Here is a 23,643-nt window from a genome sequence, read left to right as displayed (position 1 = left end):
CCATATTGCAGCATCATCAGCATATAAGGATTTCCCTATCCCAGGTTCTATCTGAGAGAAAATGTCATTGATCATTAAGTTAAACAAAATAGGACTGCTGACACTTCCTTGAGGAGTTCCATTCTCAATTACATAAATCGGAGAATACTCACATCCCACTCTGACTTGAATAGTTCTATTTAACAGAAAGTTCATAACCCAGTTATACATTTTACCTTTTATTCCCATCATATCCAGCTTAATTAAAAGTCCCTCCTTCCACAGCATATCATATGCCTTTTCAACATCAAGAAAGACACCTACCAAAACTTCTTTATTAATCTGAGCCTTTCTTATGTCAGCTTCCAAACACAGCACAGAATCCATAGTGTTTCTCCCTTTTCTAAAGCCACTTTGATAAGGGGAGAAGATATCCCTCCTCTCGATAACATAAACCAGCCTGCTCATTACCATACGCTCCATAATCTTACATATATTTGAGGTTAGAGCTATTGGCCTATAATTAATGGGTTCAGAGCACGATAACTAGCTCTATCTAAACTTTTGTCTGCATTTATTTGGCCACTAGAGGACCCTGGAGCTTGAGTTTTATTGTTGTCGTCATATGTGTGCGACACTTGCGTGAACGCATGCACCATGCGTGTAAAATACAGGGGTATATGAAGTAATACACATGCTTTAATAATAACTATATATTGTCCAAGAGAAGTTGAAAACATCGGGGGTTGTCATGGCTGGAAACACGCTGTCGTTTAAATCAAAGTAAGTGTAGTTTCCTTCTATTCCGACTCTTCTCAGTGAGAAAGATTCTTTGAAATGTGCAGAACTTACAGACAACTACTTAATGATCATCTCGTTTGTTTGTTTAGTTATGCGGTCTCCAGCAAAATAGAACCGTTCTATAAAGGAGGTAAAGTGCAGGTAAGTTCATAATTTCGCTCTTGAAAAATCATATTATTAGGTTCGTGAGCCATTAGTTGACTTGTTTTGTTTCTCCATCTAGATAAGTCATGATGAGCAGTACATATTTTGCACATGTGGTCCAAGAGTCAACATTTTACAGATCAATACCGGAAAAATTGTCCACAGCATTGAGCAGGTCAGTGTCGTACAGTTTTGTGTTATATGAGTGTTTCTTCAACTATGGGCAAAAATAACCCCTTTTCGTTTATTTAGTACACCCATCCCAGGAGAACTTTGCCTTTTTAAATGAATGAATCAATCGATCAATATATTTGTAACATCAAAATTGAAATTATTTATGAGTGTTTAGATATTCCTCCAGTTTTTCTTTCATAAAACCTCTTCTTTTTAGACTAAAACTCTACAAATTTAGTTGTTTATCTTATTACTTTAACTATTTGCATCAGCAGATTTAAAGTCCATTAAATCTGTGAAGGACATTTAAGTGTTCTTTCATGACTATCTTATAGTTAGTAGAATGTCTATCGTGGATTTAACGTGTAATAATAAAGTGTATTTTTACACATGGTGGATTTTTTTATTTTAATGGCTGACAAAAAGAGATCAAATCTCAAAATCTCCTCCATAAAGACTAACATATCAACAAAACGAAACAAGAACTTTGAACCTAGCTTTATCAGACGTTCAGATTTCTATTCTGGAAATGTATGCAAATAAGTGAATTAAGTAGAAATGCCCGTACTTGACTATTAAAACATATTATTTCAGGAAACTTGTAGTACAAAACAGTTATCTGAATGCATTGTGATTAATCAACTGGGGAAGATATGGGGATTCTGCCAGTTAAACATTTGACCATATTCACCTGTAGTTTCTTGCTTTAAATGTAAGAATGTTTTTATAATGTATTTTGTCTGGTTGAGATAAGAGTAAAATGCATAAATATGGCCTTCTTTAAGAAAAGCAGAGTGATTAAGTGATTAACTTAATCTTAAATTAAAAATATAAAATAAAATCAACCCCCGGGATGCAAAAATGCCCAAAATTGAAGAAATATGACTGCATATGGTTGGCTGTATTTCTCACTTTTGCTTTCTCTGCGCAGGACGATCAAGAGGACATTACCTCATTCTCTCTCAGTCCTGATGATGAGGTGAGATGAGCTTCATTTGCCTGTCTGCTGTTTCAGCACTAATCTAGACTGAGGTTGTTTCTGCTGTTTCTCTGCAGATGCTGGTGACCGCCAGCAGGGCTCTGCTCCTGAAGCAGTGGGACTGGAAGCAGGAGACGTGCGCACGCTCGTGGAGGGCCATCCACAATGTGCCTGTGGCCAGCATGACCTTTGACTGCACCTCCACCCTGCTGGCTACAGGTCAGACACAAACCAGATCTTTACGCTAATGGCTAGTTTCCACTGAGTGGTACGGGTCAGTACGGTACAGTACGGTATGATTCTGGACCGAACACCCTGATCCAGCTTGCATTTCCACCGCCAACAGTACCATTACTTGATAGACGTGGTGTATACCGGAAAGTAGAGGTCGACGATAAAACGTGACAATAAGCACAACTCTGCCTCTTTTATGTCAGTTTTAATGAACAATAATAGCCATTTTAAAAGTATAAGTACAAAGTATAAAGCCCCGTTCACACCAACAACGATAACTATATAACGTCCACACCAGCGAACGGTATCGTTTGTTTCTTCTCGGCGCACACTCGTCTGCCGCTTTAATTCTCGAGCTCATTACAGCAGGATGGATTCTGATTAGGTGTCAATGTTTTTATCATTTATCAGATGGAAAAAAACATTTTGGAAGTGATTCCAACGATATTGTTTCTCTGTGCCTCTATCGTTATAGTTCTGGCGTGGACTCTGCTATTCTTTAATACTGAGAACGATTTTTAGAACTATATCTTTATAGTTATCGTGCTTAGTGTGAACGGGCCTTAAGAGGCTTATATAAGAGGACATAAAGACAAAAGACAAACAATTCAGTCAAACTTATGCTACAAAGTCAGCGCTGTACTACAGTAAAATTCAAAATAAATATATAAAGTTAAACACAGCTTTGTGTTCAGCCAAAACGACATGACCAGGAACAAATAATAGATTCATGAGACCACGAATGCCTGTTAAATATACCCAAAACAAATTGTATCTCATGTTTAATCACTAGAGAGTCATAAGAGCCAGCGGGAAATGTCGGAAGGACTAGCCGAGCTAAGGCTGCTCTAGGCGGATACATGAGCACTAATTGCGGTCTCATGCAAATTTGCCCTGGTTAGTAATCATGGCCAATAGTCATGAACGTGTGCGTGTCTTTAAGTGCACTTAACTCGCATTTATATTATCTGCAAGTGCTATTAAAAAATACTATTAGGATTTGAAATATACCTTTTGAAAGTGAACATGAAGTGCACTACAAGTGCACTTTTGATACAAATTAAGCACACTTTTTCTTGATGATTTGTTATGTTCGTAGGTGGTTGTGATGGCACCATCAAGCTGTGGGATGTTGTGAAGCAGTACTGCACACACAATTTGAAAGGATCATCTGGTGTTGTACAGTAAGTACTAAAAAAAACTTGCTTTAAGATCGTCTCAGCCGATTGATATGCCATCTATAAGAGCTGTAACGTCTCTCTTCCAGTTTGGTTGAGTTTCATCCAGACATCAGCAGACTGCAGCTCTTCTCTTCCTCTGTGGACTGTGGGATCCGGATCTGGGACCTGCGGACCAGCAAGTGTATCTGTGTTTTGGAGAACCATTACAGTGCCGTCACATCGCTGGCCTTCTCTCCCGATGGCCAAACTCTAATTAGGTAAAACGGCAGGAAAAAATGAATTTTTCCTTGTAATAGTCGAATTTTAACAGAGGCGTGCTGTCTTCATTTTCAGTTCTGGCCGAGACAAAATCTGTTCAGTTTGGGACCTGAAGAAGAAGGCTGTTAAGAAGACTGTCCCTGTCTATGAGGTCAGACTGTGACCCATGAGCTGCGCATTTATCTTTATAGCACCACAACTTGCTGTGTTTCATACCTTAAAAACAAGCAGAATACTCTGGAAATACAGCATTATTATTTCACATGGAGTTCTTATTTGTCGATGTTCAGGCTGTGGAAGGTGTTGTTCTTCTCCCTGGGAAGAGCGATTACTCTCAGATGGGTGTGAAGGGTGAAGGTTTACACTTTGTCACAGCTGGCAGTAAAGGTAAATGCTGTAGTTCAAATCAGAATCCAGTTTAATATAAAATGCTATAATGTAAACTCATAAAAGCAGGACCAGTTAGGGATGCAATTACCCACTTGTTGGGGCAGTGACAGTGTTATTTTAGTATTATTCATGTACTGTTATACTAATGTATATTAATATAAAAATTTATTATGTGCTTTTGTAATTTAAATTTTTTATAATTCTATTCAATTTGTTTCTAATGTATATTTATTTCAGTTTTAGTTTTTAAATTTAAAAAATAAAATAAAAATTACTTTAACTTGTTTAAGCTAGTTACCAAATCAACATTTCTATTTTTTTTTTTATGTTGAACGTATTCATGTAATATTTATGTTTACATTATTTTAAATAATTTATGTATATTTTTTTATTCCACAGATTTTCATCGTTTAAGTTTAAGATTCAGTTTTAAGTATCTATGATAACACTAGGAAGTATGCAACATATTTTTTTGGACAAACCACTTCAACACAGCCCAAAAAAAAAAAAAGTACAAAATATTAATCCCATATTGGTTTTTGACCAATATTATTTTTTATTTATATTGGATAATTAATTTTTTTATGCACATTTCCCATATTTTAAAATTTTGTAAAACATTTGTCATCTAATTCTCTCTTAAACCTAATCTCTAAAAACACTGGTAATTTAATAAAACTGTTTAATGTAATCCTAAGCAAATCTCAAAATGATCTGTTTTCATACTGTGCATAACACTGTGATGCCTAAGTTCACATATAGCATTTAAAATGATTGATTTTAGTATTAATTGCTGCATGTAGTTTAAAAGCTTTTTTGGGTGTTTTGAAAAAATTTATTACTAATTCAGCCAATGGTTTTGAGGTTAATGACACGTAACACTGAGACATGATTTATATCTTATTAGAAAAAAAACGTTGCTTTATTTTGTCAAAAATAATGCAAAACTGCATACAAACCCTTTGAAGTTATTGCTAAAAAATATAATTTAAATATGTGCATTTTGGTTATTTGTAGTCTTTTTTTTTTGTCATTCATAAAAAAAAAATGTTTTCACTTTATTTTACAGTACGTGTACTTATGTGTGCTTGCATGTACTTACCCAAGAAATTACATGGGGTAGGTTCAGGCCAGGGTTAGTACCTAGTTATTGTAATTACTATAATAAGTACATAGTATATACATGAGGAACAGGACTGTAAAATAAAGTGCTACCAAAATGATTTTGGTGCTGTCTGGTGCATCTATGTTGAATAACCTCTATCTGGCCCTGAGTATTTTGATGTTCTGCTGTTTTCCGCAGGTGTTCTTCGAGTGTGGGATTCCAGCTCAGCACGCTGTGTGTTCACTCAGACGCTGCCTGATGCTCCGGCTCTCAACACAGAGAATGATTTAGACCCGCGCAGTCTGATGCATCTTCTGCCCATGCCACAGTCCGACAGACTGGTCACCGTCACCGCAGAGCACAACATCCTCATCTATCAGATGCCCGCTCTCACTGTACAGCAGCAGGTGAGCCTTACAATCCACCTTCTACCCACTGTAGATATATCCTGAACTTAATACATATCAGGATCTGGACCAATTGGGCTTGTTTTTCTCTTCTTATGAAGTTTGTCGGCTACAATGATGATATCCTGGATGTGAAGTTCCTGGGGAAGGGTGACACGCATATAGTTGTGGCCACTAACAGCTCTCAGCTGAAGGTGTTTGAGTTGGCTACTAAGAGCTGTCAGATTCTGTATGGACACACAGGTGAGTGAGCCACTGGGGGGCGGCAGCACTGTGGACATGTAACGCTTACTAAACACCACAGTATATACTGCGTGCTTTTAAAGGGTTAGTTCACCCAAAAATGAAAATTCTGTCATTAACTACTCACCCTTATGTCATTTCAAACCTGTAAGACCTTCGTTCATCTTCAGAACACAAATTAAGATATTTTTGATGGAATCTGAGAGCTCTCTGGCGCTCCATAGACAGCAAGGGTCTTTACATGATCAAGGTCCAGAAACATAGCAAGGAGATCTGTAAAATAGTCCATGTGACATCAGGGGTTCAACCGTAATTTTCAAAGCTACGAGAATACTAACGAGAAGGTCTAACGAGTTTGGAATGACATGAGGGCGAGTAATTAATGACAGAATATTCATTTTTGGGTGAACTCTCCCTTCAATTCAAAACAGTTTGTTTAAAGCAACAAAAACTTTTTTTTGTGCACAGGAACCTATATCAGTGATTAAGTTTGGCTGAAATGAAAACACATTTCTACACATTGCAGAAAAAACATTTGAGCAATGAACAAAGATCAGTAGAAAACATGCGTGACTCAAGCTAACTTGAACAAAACTCAAATAAAACCAGGGTTATTATAATGAACTAAAACTAAAACCATGAAAAATTGTTACTTAAAATAAACATTATTTTATTTCACTAGATGCCAAGGCAACACTTCTCATGTTCATTTAGTTTAACTTGATGTACTAAAATAACTCCAATTAAAGCTGAAATAAAAATTAATGCATATGTATAGAAATGTATAGAAATAAAAAAAAAAGCAAAAAGTAACGAAATTGACAAATAAACAACAAAATGGCTAAAACGTATTTAAACGCTAAAAAATATTAATAAAGTAGTATCTAAAATAATACTTGATTAAAACAAAAAATATGAATATTATAGTTTCGTGTGGGCAGTTTGAGGTGTGTGTGCTTTTAATGCACTTGTTTATGGTGTTTCCCAGTGTATGTTATTACATTCATGTCTGTAAATGAAATTCATGCGAAGCTTTCGCTGAGAGACAGGGAAAAGATTAGACTACTCCTTTTTAAATCTTATTGAAGAACAAATATTTGATCAAAATTAATATTTTAGTGTTGTTGTAAACTAAAACAATAATGTACTTTTCTGCAATTGAAACAAAGCTGAAATAAATTAAAATATAAATATTTGATGAAAAAATAGTCTAATCTAAATAAAATCTAAAATAATTTCTAACACCAAAACAGAAATAAAATTAATTAAAAGTATATTTAGAAAAATACAAAAATTCATAAGAAAATTACTAAAACTAAAATTGTATAAATATAATGATAATTGTATAAAAATGCAGCAAAGCTATTTTTTTAAATAGGCTTTGGTTTGCACATTGTTTTGAGGAAATGATCAGGCAGGAAGTAATATAAACAGTATTCTTTATGAGCCTAATAGGTGTGTGTGCTTTTATTGCGTTTTCTATTTAATTAATGAAAGATGCATCGTTTGCAGCCCTACATCCCAGGCATGTAAAACGCATGTTTTCTCACTTAGGTCCTGTAGAAACAACTGTCTGTAAAACCTTAAAAAGGAATGTCAGACTGGAGTTCACTTCAGTCATCGGTCTGCATTCTTGACATTGTCAGCACTCAATTATCATTAAATCATCTGACAATCTTCTCCCATAATCTGTCTGCAGATACCATCTTATCTGTTGATGTCTTCTGCAAAGGTTCCATGTTTGCAAGCTGTGCAAAGGTGATTCTTTCACTTTTTCATGAAAGGCTACACCAGCGGCTTAGCACGCCATTCAAAACATCAGATTCTGAATGTACAACTTTGCCCACATTTGGAAAGATGAAGTTTATGTAATCTTTTGCACAGGACAAGTCCTTGCGGCTGTGGAAAATGGATCCGAAGAGTGGCCAAGTGCACTGCGTGGCTCAGGGCAGCGGACACTCCAATGCTGTGGGCACTATCGCCTGCTCCAGGTCTGATCTCCGTCAGAAGTACCAGTTAGATAAGCAATATGTTAAGACACGAGCAAAAACACCTGCAGTGTGTGATCGTACTGTAGGTCTGTCCTCAAACTCTTTCAAAAGTCCTTGTTTCCTGAATGATTGGCACACTTTTCACTAAGCTGATAACACAGTAGATCAATAATTGCGACACTCTTGATCATAAAAGTTATTTTTCAGGTGCCAAGCTATGTAGCAATTCCTGGCAAATTTACAACACTTTTGATTTTATAAACTGTTCACTGGTTTGTAAAGTTTCTTAACACATCACTTTCACCTTATATTATGTGAACTTAAAATCGTTTCGTCCTTTGTGTACCAGTGTTATTTTAGTATTGAGATACTATTTTTTATTATTTTGAATTATTTTTATTTTATATACATTTTAAATTTAACATTTGTTTTAGTGATTGTATTTTTTTTTTAATGTCTATACACTATTAATTTTTGTATTTCATTTTTAGAACAAAGTTCAACTAAAAAAAGAGGAATGTTACATTGGCAGGAGGCTGAAATAAAGTGTGTTTTTTTTCATTTTGTTTCAGTTAACATTACAGTGTGACTAAATTTTAAATATCGCAAATATACAAAATAAAAACTAATAATTCCACCAATGAAAATGGGAAACATAGGGATTAACAGTAGCCTGTAACTTATATTATTTTGTGAACTGTTTGTTGTTTAATGGTTTTAGTTAAACCTGTAAACTAATAACATAATGACCCTGTTGCTGTACACAGGTTAAAGAAAGCCTTCCTGGTGTCAGGCAGTCAGGACTGTACTATTAAGGTGTGGGATCTGCCTGACCCTCTTTCTGATGTGGGATGTGAACCAGCCTTGATGACGGCACAACTCACAAAGAAAGGTCATGACAAGGTGGGTCGTTGCCCCTGTCACGTACTAAGCGTTCAACAATACTGTCAGATGAAACGTCTTTTATTCCAAAAATCATTAGGCTATTAAGAAAAGATCATGTTCCATGAAGATATTTTGTGAATTTCCTACCGTAAATATAACACAACCTAATTTTTGATTAGTAATATGCATGGCTAAGAACTTCATTTGGACAACTTTAAAGGTGATTTTCTCAGTATTTAGATTTTTTTGCACCCTCAGATTCCAGGTTTTCAAAAAGTTGTATCTCAGCCACATATTGTCCAATCATAACAAACTATACATCAATGGAAAGCTTATGTATTCAGCTTTCAGGTGATGTATAAATCTCAATTTTGAAAAATTGACACTTAAGACTGGTTTTGTGGTCCAGGGTCACTTATTATTTTGTGAACTATTTGTAATGCATGCTATTATTTGTCTAAATTTAATCTGCAAAGTATTTTGTAGATTGCTGCATAAAAGATTGTATAAAAAGCTGCACATAATATTTTAAAGCTGTATACCTGTACTCAAGGGCGTAGTTTTGGTTTGAACATTGGGGGGGGGTTGAAGTGGACCCCGGGTCATGCTCCCTCTTAAGGTTTATTTATTTGTTTGTTTGCTTAAATGTTTATTTTTGTAAAATGGTCTTTTGTGCTATCCACCTCACATGCAAAGTTGGTTGATTGCGTAACTACAATAAAGTAATAAGCTAGTTAACAAATACTTGTTTACATAGGATATAATATATTTTATATTATTTATACACTTAGGCTATAGTTTGACAGAATGTTCTAATTCAACACGCCATGGGAAGTCAATCTTAACGTTTTCTTTTATTGATATTGTTTATTTCTTACTCCTTAACAGTTCATCGGGCTGTTAATGATTTAATCTGTGCCATCATTGGAATATCTGAAGGTTTCTCCATCACTCATCATTAGAACCCATTGGCTCTCGATTCTGACTTGTACTTGCTCTTAAGAAAAAGTACCATAGTTCTTAACTGTAGCATTTGTTATAATAAGGCTAGCCTATTAATCATTACCAGGCAAATAATGACTTTTTTATTAATCTTAATTGCATTTGTTATGAGAAACAACAGACTTTAGAAACAATAGTTACAACATGCCACAGTTGTAATATAAATCTATAGGGAAAATCTATTCCCTTAACAGATTATCTATTATAAATTCTACAAGTTAGACACAATTTACCACAATAAATAAGCCTACAGTAAAATGTGATAAATTATAGTAAAGGTGGTCATCATGAGTAGTTTAAAAATATTTTAATATTATGTTAGTGCTGGTGCAATATTATCTGTTCTCCTCTTTTCATTAGTCTTTTTAGTTTGTGCCTTTTTTTAGATAATGTTCGACTTTCTCCATGGCATTTTAAAGTGGCAGCTTCTCAATAGAATACGATAGGAATGGCTCGCGCAAATCTTCTCACAAAATGTGTCTTATGCTCAGCAAGGCTGCAATAATTTGATCAAAAATACAGCGAAACATTATTACAATTGAAACTAACTGCTTTCTATTTTAATGTTTTAAAATTTAATTTATTTCTTTGATGCAAAGCTGAATTTTCAGCATCATTACTAGAGTCTTCAGTGTCACATGGTCCTTAAAAAAATCATTCTAATATGCTGGACCCCCCCCCCCCCAAAAAAAGAATTATTTATAAACATTATACATGTCTTAACTGTGACTTTTGATCAATTAAATGTGTCCGTGCTGAATAAAACGTAATTTATTTAAACAAAAAAAGAAACATATATATATATATATATATATATATATATATATATATATAAAAAAAAAACTTGCCCCTCTAGACTTGCACTCTAAATGTAAATATATATATATATAATGCCTCACTAAAATGAATCCTACTTCTCAATGTTTAGGTGAATGCATTTGATTATTACCTGTTTGTGCATCCAGTAAAATATGATAAGCAACAGCATTGTACTATTTTATAGTGGAACAAAAAAAAGTTATGTTATTAGTGTTGCTACTTCTAATCCATTACTCCCCAGTTTTCCGTAAATGTCATCGTATTTTTCATCATCCCTTCTGTTGTCCCGTCTCCTCGAACATTCTTGTAGGATGTGAACAGCGTGACCATCTCTCCCAATGACAAGCTGCTGGCCTCTGGCTCTCAGGATCGCACGGCTAAACTCTGGTCATTGGCTGACATGAGTCTGTTAGGGGTCTTCAGAGGTCATAGTCGAGGTATTTGGTGTGTTCAGTTCTCTCCTGTGGACCAGGTCCTGGCCACGGCCTCATCCGACGGCTCCATCAAAATCTGGAGCATTCAAGACTTCAGCTGCCTCAAGGTGATTTACACATACATATTTAAAGAGCTGTTTAGATAACTTATATGTGAATTCTATAGAGTATTTGGACACATTTTATATTAAGGTCCAGTTCTCGCTATTCACAAACCATTAACTATGACTTTTGCGTCAATAAACTCCTAATTTGCTGCTTATTAATAGTTAGTAAGGTAGGTGTTAAGTTTAGGTGTTGTGTGGGATTAGGGATGTAGAATATGGTCATACAGAAAATGTGCTTTATAAGTACTAATAAAATGCCAATATGTTAATAATAGAGATGCTAATAAGCAACTAGTTAATACTGAGAATTGGACCCTACACTAAAGAGTTACACTCATTCATTCATTCATTCATTAAATTGTTTCTTGTAATGTATGGATTTAAAAATTGTTACAAGCCATGAACCAAGCCATCAAGCTAAGAGGTTAATCACAACATTACTAACTTTGATTTAAAGCAAACTAATTGAAAATATAAAGGATATAAAATATATAGGACTGTGTACTCGTAGCCTTAAAGAGGGAAAGAACTACAATGAAGCATTGCAAGTTAAAAACTTTTAAAAAATTTAAGAAATATAAAACTGTTGATTTCATTTAGTTAATTATGTATATAGAAACAACATATTGAACAAATATTTGTAAATATGTGCATATTTTGCAATAACTAAGTAGTATGAGAGTGTAGGGAAACCACATTAATCACAGTGCTTCATGTTGGTGGTCAGGCCTTAAAGAGTTGTGATTTCAGTTCTCTGATTGGTGGAGATTGTCTGCAGAATTATGGTTAATGCAGTTTTCACCAGGAATTCTGCTGTTAAACATGATTATTTAAAGAGGTCATCAGATGCCCATTTTTGCCCACAAGACTCTTTAGGGTATTAATGAAAAGTCTATAACATACTTTGGTTAAAATATTTCTCAATGGTAGTGTAAAACAATGTGCATGTCCTTTTAAATGTTGATGAGCTCTGCTCTCCCCGTCCCTCTCTTCTGTGGGGTGATGAGCCATTCTCACTCTCTGAGACGGTGTAAACTTTTAGCTGCATTCGTTGTGGAACTTGCTAACTAGTTAGTAAATGCATTTAGGTATATTGGGGGCACGTTCTCTTCAGAAACAAATGTAATCCACTGCGTCTTCAGCAGCTCAGATGTCGGGAGTAAATGACAACTGCTTTTTGTGTAAAATGTACTGATGAATCATTGGAGACCAGAAACAAGTATCAGGAAAGAAAAGGGGGCACATTTAGATTTTTGTTGACATCACTGTGATAAACCATGAGAAACCAAACTGTATTTGAATTGCTGAAAATTAAAGAGATTGTTCACCCAAAAATGAAAATTACCCCTTGATTTACTCACCCTCACGCCACCCTAGGTGTATATGACTTTCTTCTTTCAGATGAATACAATCATTTTTGTATTAAAAAATGTCCTGGCTCTTCCAGGTTTTATAATGGCAGAGAATGGTGGTTGAAATTTTAAGCCCAAAAAATTGCACCCATCCTTCATCAAAAAGTGCTCCACCAAGGGCATTATTCTTAGGCAAACATATCGGTTCAATTCAGAAGGCCTTTATTAACCCCCCCTGGGGTCTATGAAGGATGGATGCACTTTTTTGGGCTTCAATACTCTGTTCGCTGCCATTTATAAAGCTTGGAAGAACCCGGACATTTTTTAAAATAACTCCGATTGGATTCGTTTGAAAGAAGAAGGTCATAAACACAAACAGGTCATAAGAGGGTGAAATCATAGGGTAATTAAAATTTTTGGGTGAACTATCGCTTTAACATTGGCATTCTGTTCAAAACGGACATTCAAATTATTTCTGTGTTTTTATCTCTGCAGACGTTTGAGGGACATGATGCCTCTGTGCTAAAGGTCATATTCGTCAGTCGAGGAACTCAACTAGTGTCTAGGTTGGTTATCTATTTCCTTACATTTTCTGACCGCGGTTCAATCGGTTCACATGGACTACGGTCAGCTATGTAAACGTTCACTTTCATTTTGATAAGAAATGTTTGCAGTCTTTCACTGCAGTTGGGCTTGTGGTTCGTAGACCAGATGCAGCTTTGCTCTAGTGACCCGACTCCTTTTCTCTGTCCTCCTTCAGTGGTTCTGATGGACTTGTGAAGTTGTGGACCATAAAAACAAACGAGTGCGTGAAAACATTTGATGCTCACCAGGACAAAGTGTGGGCTCTGCATGGCAGCAGCAAAGATGACCTGATGGTGACTGGATCAGCCGACTCCTCCATCACACTGTGGAAGGTCAGTCCCCCTAATTATGCTACCTGAGCAGTGTGCTAAAACAGTTAAACACAGGAATGTGAAATGAAACAAAGCAAACTTTGTTTTGTGCTGCATGTTTGCACGTATGAACATGCAATCATTAATGTTTCCCTTACCAAGACAAAAAGGCCATTGTTTACCCTGTGGCAATCTCAACTTCCTTATTTCTGTTTTTTTATGTACTGCTGTTCCACAACAACACTGTCGTGACAAGGAAGCAGATATCATTTTATTTATTTTTTTGGTAAAGAAATGAATGCTTCCATTCAGGAAGGATGCGCTAAATTGATCAAAAGTAAAGATATTTTATAATGTTACAAAAGATCTCGGTTTCAAATAAGAGTTGTTTTTTTTATATATATTTTTATTCAAATAAAAGTAAGAAATGTTTCTTGAGCACATTAGCATATTAGACTGATTTCTGAGGGATCATGTGACACTGGAGTAATGATGCTAAAAATACAGCTTTGTATCACAGGAATAAATTACAGTTTAAAATATATTCAAACTAAAACTAAAAAAAAAAAGATTTCTAAATATTAATCTTTTACTTGATTTTAATCAAATAAATGCAGCCTTGGTGAATATAACACTTCACATTAAAACCAAATTAAAAACATACTGTCCCCAGTAGTGTGTGTCTCAGGGAAGCAAAATATTGAGCAAGATTTCTACAATATTTCCATGCAGGAGAATTTGATTCATCCATCGTTTTTCGATTAGACGTTTTTCTTTGTGCTGTGCAAATTGTGTGCAATAAAGCCAACAACACACACAAAAACGTAGGCCATGTTTGTGATTTACTAATTCAGATGTCTGATAAACTCGCATAAAGTGCATATTTTTGTAGGTCAGCAGGTTAAGAACAGATGTTTTACTGCCAGTGCATTACAGCATGAAGCTGATGCAGTGATATATCCATGCTGAATACAAATGCATACATGATTTAATGCTGCAGTTAGGCATTGATTCTAGTCCTAATTACGTTGACACATGTGAAAAATTTTTCTAATGAGTGCTAGTGCTTACAGTACCAGTCTGTGTAACAAGTTCTTCTTTTATAGTTGCATATAAAACAAATGAATGAAATTTCACAACTGGAGGATCATTTCATTCACGATTCTTAGATGATACGCATTACATGGCCAAAAGTATTTGCACTCCTCTTTCCTATTAACAAGCTATTTCTGCTACACCCGTTACTATGTGAAACTAGATGCTGATGTATAGTGTCACGCTCCCAAAGTGGAATAAATAGCTGTCTTTGGTGCACAAATAATAATTAGAATTACAGCAAAAGCATTTCTGTTCATTGTGTTTTTGTTTTCATTGTCTATACATACTATGCCGTTTCAGTGCATTCGATTGTTTCTATTTCTCATTGTCTTTTTCTTTTGGTTAGGATGTGACTGAAGTGGAGCTGGCAGAGGAGCAGGCCAAACAAGAAGACCAAGTCCTTAAGTAAGTCACTGCCCACATTGCAATATGTAACAATTGCAGTCAGCCATATAGACATGCGACTGAAGACTGGTTACATGTCAAAACATTTTAGCAAGCTAAACAAACACCTTTTGTCTTTTTAGACAGCTGTCATCTCTGGACAACTGAATCCTGATGTTGAAACAACATTGTTTCTTGAACCCTTAAAAGCAATTTAGTTTTTCCCTAATCTGATTCCATCTATGCTAGTCTTAATACATCATATAGCTTATACATAAACATGATAACTGGTTGAATTCTGGGCTTATTATGGTCAACATAATGTTAAAGGCATAGTTCACCCAAAAATGAAACTTCTGTCATCATTTACTCACTGTAAATGTAAATCAGTATCAATATAAATCCAAATCAGTTGAGCAGTCTAATTCAAGTCTTATGGAAAGACACAATCACTTTATATAATGAACAGAGTTTTTATTCACATACAAACATTGATCAAATAGAGCACAAATATGGTAAGTGGAAACGCAACCTTCCATAAGTGGGTTAAACCACTCAATTAAAAACTTTTTGAAGCTTCAAAATTTTGGTGTAATGGACAGAAATTTCTCATGTTTAATTAAATATATATATATATATTTTTGTTTTAAAATCCTCTTGTTTCAAGCCTTGTTTTTGAATGATGTGATGGTGAGTAAATGATGACTGAATTTAGATTTTTGGGTGAACTATTCATATATATATATATATAACTTTTTGAAGTTATCCAAAACAAAATGTGTCCCAAACATGTAGTTTGAGTGTTTATGAATTTTGTTTCGTCTTCATAGGCAGCAGGAACTGTCAAATTTACTTCATGAGAAGAAGTATCTGAAGGCTCTGGGAATCGCTATCTCTCTGGATCAGCCGCACACTGCATTACGAGTTATCCGAGGTACTTTTTCTTTCATTTCTCTGCGTGAATGTCAGCATGTCTGCTTTACTTTCCAACCGGATTTATTTTAAATGGGCACTTTGATTGTTAGATATAAAATCAGGTCGTGCCACATTTTTATACTCCATGATGTTTTTTTCACATGAAATCTGAATCAGTCCTCCACTTACGTTTAATTGTCCTTTTTTGTTTTTTTTTGACAGGATTATTTTTAGAATAAAGTGAATGTGCTTCTTGAATGTCGTAACGCAAATTTCCAATGGTGGCTTATCATTGTGTAAGATGATGATAGGTGCACTATTCCTCATTGTCTTGTATTTGAATGAGGTTCTTTTAACCACAGTCATTTGTGAAAACATTATGACGAGTGTATTCAACAGTACTCCTTCAGAAATTCCAGCGTTGCTCTTTTAGCTGAACTGGTCAAACCTCAAAAAATGCCAAATCCAAATTTTGTCACTATTTGTCAAGAGGTGATGCAATCATAATGAATGGACCTATTCAAAGTGGTAAAAATTCATTTAAAAACCCTGTTTTTGATCTGAATACGTTCATATATCATATATTATCCAAATATAATCATCTTGTTTATCTTGTACGCACACACACACACACACACACACAAAATAGTGGTCAAAAGTTTACATAAACCTCGCAGAATAAAAGAGATCATAATGCACAATGCATGCTAATTTTTTTTTTTTAGTACTGTCCTCAATAAGATATTTTAAGACTCAAGCGTATGTAAACTTTTGAACAGGTTCATTTTTATAAATTCTGTTATTTTGTTTTGTGGTCTGTATGTAAATATCTTTTGTAAAATATCTTATTCAGTACAACACTAAAAAAGAAAAAATAACATTCATTTTGTATTACTCTTCTTGTTTTGGTAAAATTAACATTTTACAGATTCTGCAAGGGGTGTGTAAACTTTTGACCACAACCGTATACAAAATAAATGTTATATAAATATATTAGGAATGATTTATATATTGATCATCGTCTAATTTAGGGTACATTTCATGTCCATAGATGATAATTATATATATTTTAAATTATTTTATTCAGAGATATTATATTTTATACATTGAGAGAATACATACTATAAACTCTGAACCCTATTTTTCAGTTTGCTTGAAATGACATTTTGATAAGTCTCGAGTTCAGAAACAATGAACAATGTTAGTCAAAATTATCTATATTTTTTCTACACTCTAAATGTTCTTTAATCCTCAACAGAAATTCGCCAGCAGGAGGATGGGATACAGGAGCTAAAAAAGATCCTCCTGAAACTCCGTCAAGATCAGAAAGGTCTGCATCATATGTTGGTACACTGCATTAGGTATGGGTGGGCGATATGACCAAAATCTTATATCACAATACGAGTCATTTTATTTCATGGTAATGACATATATCACAATATAGTTATTTTTGCTTTAAATAAGATATTTAGTTTATCAAAATTCTTGTCACTAATGTCAATATCACAAGAAACTAATAGTCTACATAAAAAAAAAACTCAAGCTCACGGAAGTCAGCAATTAAATACAAATAATAAACTAATTACAAGCAATAGGACAAAAAAAATACAGTAGAACAAATAAATAAGAAATTCTCCATACATTGCATAAAGTAATCAAAGCATTACAAATTCTTCTGTGGGTAAATTAAATATAAATTTATTTTTATTAAAGTTACAAAAGTGATTTAGTCAGAGCAGTGAAAGATTTTCTCTTTTGTTGTTTGATTAACATGAACGACAGACAGCAGGAATATTAGACTGCTGTCACTTTAAGAGCTGCCCAGATCCAATATACTGTTACACATGTGTTTACTCTCTCAGCTGTTTGCTTTCACTTATGTCACATAATCACTGTGTTTTCGAGGATACTTGCAAAGAGGGGCATTTTGACACGTACAAATGTGTGTATTTAACTGATCAATGCCTATAAATCAGCAAAAATAACTCCGTTCAATACTCCTGCGCACCATCTTCACGTGCGCATGCCTCTCAGACAGCGCACAGAAACAGTCTCTCAGACTGCACATGCATATACCGAAATGAGTTGCTGATTGCATTTCAACGATTTAAAGTCACTTGTTTTTAAACCGCAATGTTAATAAACATGTGCAAACGCTACGTTTTCCTGACCGCGTAGCACAGCAACGTGAGCGTGTAACCTCAATAGAGACGATAGTCCAAAATCCCTACCGGTTGAGACATTTCTACTGGTTAATCATGTCTTCCAGTATATCGCCCACCCCTAGCGTTAGGTCACCAGGTTGCCTGATTGTGTGACTGTGATGTGTTTCGTGTTCAGAGTCGGTGTTGCGATACTCTGTGGTGTGGAACTCCAATTCACGCAGCTGTCTGGACGCCCAGGCCGTCCTGCAGGTGCTGCTCACACACCTGAGCCCAGAGGAAATCCTGCAGTATCAGGGTGCTCGTACCCATCTCGAGGGCCTCATTCCGTACACAGGTGGGTTACTGTTTTCAATCCAAATCAGTTCACTCATGATAAACGTATTAAATTGGCCTTTTTGAAGGTGAACATCTGCATAAATAAACTTTTAGTGTTGCTGGGCTATGCATTGAAAATAGTAATATATAAATATGATTGTTTCTCATTTGCAGAGAGACATATGCAGCGGATTGGACGTCTCCTGCAGGCCTCAATGTTTCTGGATTACATGTGGCAGAAAATGCGTATTACAGGTGTTCAAGACAGGTAAAAAAAAAAACAAGTTCCCAAAACTTCCTTGTTGTGTATCCATTCAAATAGTGGTGTTTGCTAAGGGAAGCATCAGTATTACTGTTGCTCATAGGTAATGATCTAAACAAACTCTTAAACTTTGGTGAAAAACAAGTCTTTTATGTTTGTGCTGTAAAAATGAATGATGGAACAACCTAGCAAACATCTTACAATGTCAGAGAGCCCAGCCAGATTTACATGGGCAAGCATTACTTTGTTCTCGCTAGAGAGCAAATATATAAATCCAAGTATTAGTTTAGTTACAGTTGTAAAAGTTTTTACGCAAACAGTAAAGTGCGTCACATACAAAATTCAATTATTTGAGAAGTTTTTTATTTCCTTGGTGACTCATCTACAGTTCTATAGAATTACATGATTCACCACTTAATTCCGATCTTTCAGGAAGTGGGTTTAAATAAATACAGAGCACCCAGATTTCCTTTTAACAAATGGTAAGCATTTCTTTCACTGTTTAAAGATTCACTCAATAAACTTATCTTATTGACTTTCACTTATTAAACGTCTTGCCAAACTTTCCCTTGCTATTGTCGTCATCTGTTTGCTTCACTTATGTAAGATAGTGAAGCTGCTTGCAAAAATATTAGTTTAGAAAATGAAGAATGTCAAAAATTTCTAATATAGTGTCAATTTAACACTCAGCTATTCTAGTCACCAAAGCATGTAACATGTATTTGAAATCTCAATGAAAAACACTTATGTAAGCAATATGATTTATGCACTATATCAGCAGAAAGTCTTGTACAATCTGCATATTTTTGAACAGTCAGGACAGAGGTCCTCATGGCCATCAGCTGACGTCTGGCGTCAGTCATTGCCAGTGGACACGCACTGTTAGTATTAATAAAAATCAACCCTTGAGACGTGAAAGTACCCAAACATCCAGGTATTGTGAAAGAATTTGTTTTATGACAGGACAAATACGGTGGGTGTTCTCAGACATTTAAATGTGTACTACCTTTCAAAGGTTTGGGGTTAGTCAGGTATTTTTTTTTTTTTTTTTAAAGAAATTAATACTTTTATTCAGTAAAGACGCATTAAATTGCTCAAAACGGACCGTAAAGACATTTATAATGTTACAAAAGTTGTCTGTTTCAATAAATGCTGTTCTTTTTAAATTTCTATTCATCCAAGAATCCTTAAAACAGCACTATTTCCACAAAAATATGGAGCAGAACAATTGTTTTCATCACTGATAATAATAAGAAATGTTTCTTGAGCAGCAAATCGGCATATCTGAATGATTTCTGAAGGGCTATGTGACACTGAAGGCTGGAGTAATGATGCTGAAAATTCAGCTAATATATTAAGCAAATATGTGACCCTGGACCACAAAACCAGTCATAAGTGTCCATTTTTCAAAATTGATATTTATACATCATCTGAAAGCGGAATAAATAAGCTTTCCATATGGTTTGTTAGGATCGGACAATATGTGGCCGAGATGCAACAATTTGAAAATCTGGAATCTGAGGGTGCAAAAAAATCAAAATATTGAGAAAATTGCTTTTAAAGTTGTCCAAATGAAGTTCTTAGCAAGGCATATTACTAATCAAAAATTAAGTTTTGAGATATTTACAGTAGGAAATTTACTAAATATCTTCATGGAACATGATCTTTACTTAATATCCTAATGATTTTTGGCATAAAAGAAAAATGGATAATTTTGACCCATACACTGTATTTTTGGCTATTGCTACAAATATACCCCAGCGACTTAAGACTGGTTTTGTGCTCCAGGGTCTCACACATTAAGATGCAAAAAAAGTTATTTTAAATTGTACTAATTTTTCACAATATTTGTTTTTACTGTATTTATTTTATCATATAATGCAGATTTTATGTGCATTCTTTCAAAAACTGCGCTTCCCTTGTCATTCATTTGAAAGTTTGTTTATAAAATCACCTGTTGGTCTGCTGGTTTTTTCTAGTGTAAACTTGGACGATGATGAGATGGACAGCAGTCCTCAATCCATCTTCATCATAGACAAGCAACCAATGGACATGACAGACATTCAGGCATCTCTGCAGCAACAAGATGAAGAGGAAGTTCTGGAGGATTCAGAAAAAAGAGAGGAGCTTCTTGATGAAGATGAAAGTGTCAGCACATCTAAAATCGCTCATGTGAACGGCATGAAACCGAACGGCGTGAACAGTGTCGTAGATGGAGGTCAGGTATCCAGTGAGGAGAGTGAAGACGAGGATGATATGTCATGAAACTTCCCACCAAATCTCTCCCCGCCGAATCTACGGATTCGGACCCCTCCAAAACAGCAGATATAAGGTGATTGGCTGCTGTAGCTGTCAATCATGAGTTTTTTTTTTATTCCGTACTGATTGTTGAATTGATGGACTACTTAAGATCTTCTGAATATTCAGATTAATCAACACAGCGTCGCTTTCACTTAAACAGGGGTTTCCTGTTTGTATCACCACACCAATTGCAAAATATTGTTCGATGTTTGTTTTTTTTGTTTATGTAGTTTTGTCATTCTTCAAAATAAATAATGCTCATATCTATTGGAGAAGAAAAATATTCCCCTTCATGTGTTGGAAGTAATGTTCAGCTTGGAGAAATATACCCAGTTAAATATGTTTGAAAAAGCAAAAATTGTGTTTATAGTAATGCTTTTGCAATTATCTTGAAGTCAATGGACAACATTTATAAATGGGAATAAACGTTAAACCACTAAAATTATGATTTAGGTATTTTTACATATCAAATGCAATACATTTTAGTGATGGTATGTTTCTTTAATTGAAACGTTTATTTCAAACATGCAAACAAATACAGTAAAAACAAAACAACACAAAATAATTGAACTTATGTCCAAAAAGGAGTAGAAAGAAGCATAAGCTTATTTAATCCTACCCCTTCTCCACTCCACATTGATAATAATAATCAATAACAATAATCATCAACTTAACTTCATAACTCTGTCATCTCATCCTTGTCTTAATACACCCTTTTGACGCTCCTACATATATTTACAGTAAATATACAAACAAGAACACTATGACCAAATAATCTGTATGAACACCTAATCAGATCCGTTCTTCCTCCTGATACATTCTGAGAACCATACGTTTATACTGCTTTTTAAACTGGATCAAACTTGGGCATTGCTTGAGCACTAAGCTTAGTCTGTTCCACAATTTCACTCCACATACAGAAATACAGAAGCTTCTTAATGTTGTACGAACATAAAAATGCTTACAATTACACACTCTCCTATGATTATATCTCACTTCTCCATTAAGGAACAATTTTTGAATATTGCCAGGGAGTAAATAATTTTTTGCTCTTATACATTATCTGTGCTGTTTGAAAATGAACCAAATCAATTAATTTTAATATCCTTGATTTTCTATAACCAATTTAATGAATTATCCGTATTGCGCTTTTTTGCAACACAGATAATGATAATAATCTGCATTTATATGTATTACCCGAAACCTCTGAGCAATAATTTAAGTATGGTAATATTAATGCACTATAAAGAATGTAGAGTGATTTATGGTCCAGAACATGCTTTGCCCTATTCAGTACTGAGATACTTCTAGACAATTTATCTAAATAGTTTGTGAGATTTCCAACTTAATTTATCATCTATTATCACCCCAAGAAATGTATTTTCATTTACCCTTACTACTGAACTTGTGTACTCTTTTTACTGTTTCCAAATAACATGCATTTAGTTTTATTAACATGTAGCAAATTAGCTCAAAGTGAGATGAACATAATTAATCATAACGTGTTGTTATCAATTATATATTCATCTTCAGGAATTAACTGTAGCATTAATAGTACAATAAAATTATTTGTTCGTCCGCAGTACGAACAGTTTTAATCGTCTATTGACTCTAAGGAAAATTATTTCTTTGGCCATGAAAAATTAATTTCCTCACTAATACATAGCTCATAGAGCATGTAGCAAAACCGGAACGTTGAAGTGATCTGTGAGCCGCAGACACAGACAAGCAAGTGTGCATACATATGGATGTTTAAACTACACTACAGGGGAACATGTAACATTGAACTAAACTCAAACATACACACATTAAACAGATGCCAACGGAAGGAAGGCATGGAGAGAGAGAGAGAGAGAGAGAGAGAGACCTCGTGCGCAAGAGAGAGCATAATGGCAGGATTTACACATCGGTTAAACACAACCTGTTAGAACCATCAAAGAATTACATCACCTTAATTAACAGGGGTCGAAGCCTAGAAGCGCACCTAAATAGTTAACAAGCGGTTACTTGCACTGGTTTGTTGATGCTGAGTAAAGTGTCCTGCTGCATGTATAATGCGTAGATTCTTGATGAATTCCTTTAGGAGTGAAAGCTTCGTCATTCCAGCCACGGGTTGATTGGTCCGAAGTTAAACCGCCAAAGTTATTTAACTTGAAACTGCCAGAAGCTCTGACTCCACCCGAAAGGGGAGTCACGAGGTTTTCACGGTGATGTTTGTCTCCAGGGCACCGAAGGTAAAGAGAAGTCGTCGCCTTTTGGGTGTGGGAGAAGTTTTATCTGGTTTCCCTGTAACACCCATTTTGGTTAGTTTGACCAATAACAAGGCACATAGTTTCAGGGGGAAAGAGTTTCTTTGTTCCACTTGCATGTTTTATGACTTCTGCTCAATCGGTGTAATTCTTCCCACCGTACAGTAAAAATCGTATGATGCATTTCACGTTCGCATAGTACACATCATTGTTTGAGAAATAAAGAGCAGATCATTTATTTGGCAATTTAGCACCCATATAAAGGTCGAGTGGGGCCACGCTGTGAATTATATGCAAATGATGCAAATTTCAAATAATGACATTTATATCAAACCACCTTTTAAATTGACTAATTTCTAAAGTAATAGTCTCTAATAAAGTTTTAAACAAACAAACAAAAGTGTTCTCATACACAAACTTATTTTTAAAATTTATTTTTGCTTATTTTTTGTTAGAAGCGTTTTCTTTGGTAAACAACGTCACCGTCCACAGAACTTGTACTGATCCCAGAACATTCCTTAATTATCTGGCTCTTAGGGTGCTTTCACACCTGTCTCATTTAAGATTCAAGAT

The 23,643-nt window shown here is 34.9% G+C and overlaps 1 protein-coding gene across 2 annotated transcripts; it reads left to right on the top strand.

The window, feature by feature from the left end:
• Window positions 1–583: 583 nt before the first annotated feature.
• On the top strand, window positions 584–22,424 carry LOC306844306 (transducin beta-like protein 3). Of its 2 annotated transcripts, none has more exons than XM_079376318.1 (23): window positions 584–762; window positions 870–921; window positions 1,004–1,099; window positions 2,030–2,077; window positions 2,155–2,296; window positions 3,411–3,495; window positions 3,579–3,749; window positions 3,826–3,901; window positions 4,041–4,137; window positions 5,444–5,652; window positions 5,754–5,895; window positions 7,595–7,653; window positions 7,780–7,886; window positions 8,654–8,789; window positions 10,903–11,133; window positions 12,981–13,051; window positions 13,246–13,402; window positions 14,826–14,884; window positions 15,694–15,797; window positions 17,037–17,108; window positions 18,119–18,277; window positions 18,433–18,526; window positions 20,500–22,424. In XM_079376318.1, the coding sequence occupies exons 1-23, from the start codon at window positions 731–733 to the stop codon at window positions 20,783–20,785; spliced, it is 2,685 nt and encodes an 894-aa protein (XP_079232444.1). In that variant the 5' UTR covers window positions 584–730; the 3' UTR covers window positions 20,786–22,424. The 2 variants fall into 2 exon arrangements, with proteins under 2 accessions (XP_079232444.1, XP_079232445.1); XM_079376319.1 differs by having other exon boundaries at window positions 17,037–17,139.
• Window positions 22,425–23,643: the final 1,219 nt, after the last annotated feature.

The sequence above is a fragment of the Barbus barbus genome, assembly GCF_936440315.1.
Source record: "Barbus barbus genome assembly, chromosome: 3".
NCBI classification, from domain to species: domain Eukaryota; kingdom Metazoa; phylum Chordata; class Actinopteri; order Cypriniformes; family Cyprinidae; genus Barbus; species Barbus barbus.
This window is presented reverse-complemented; position numbering and strand designations above follow the sequence as displayed.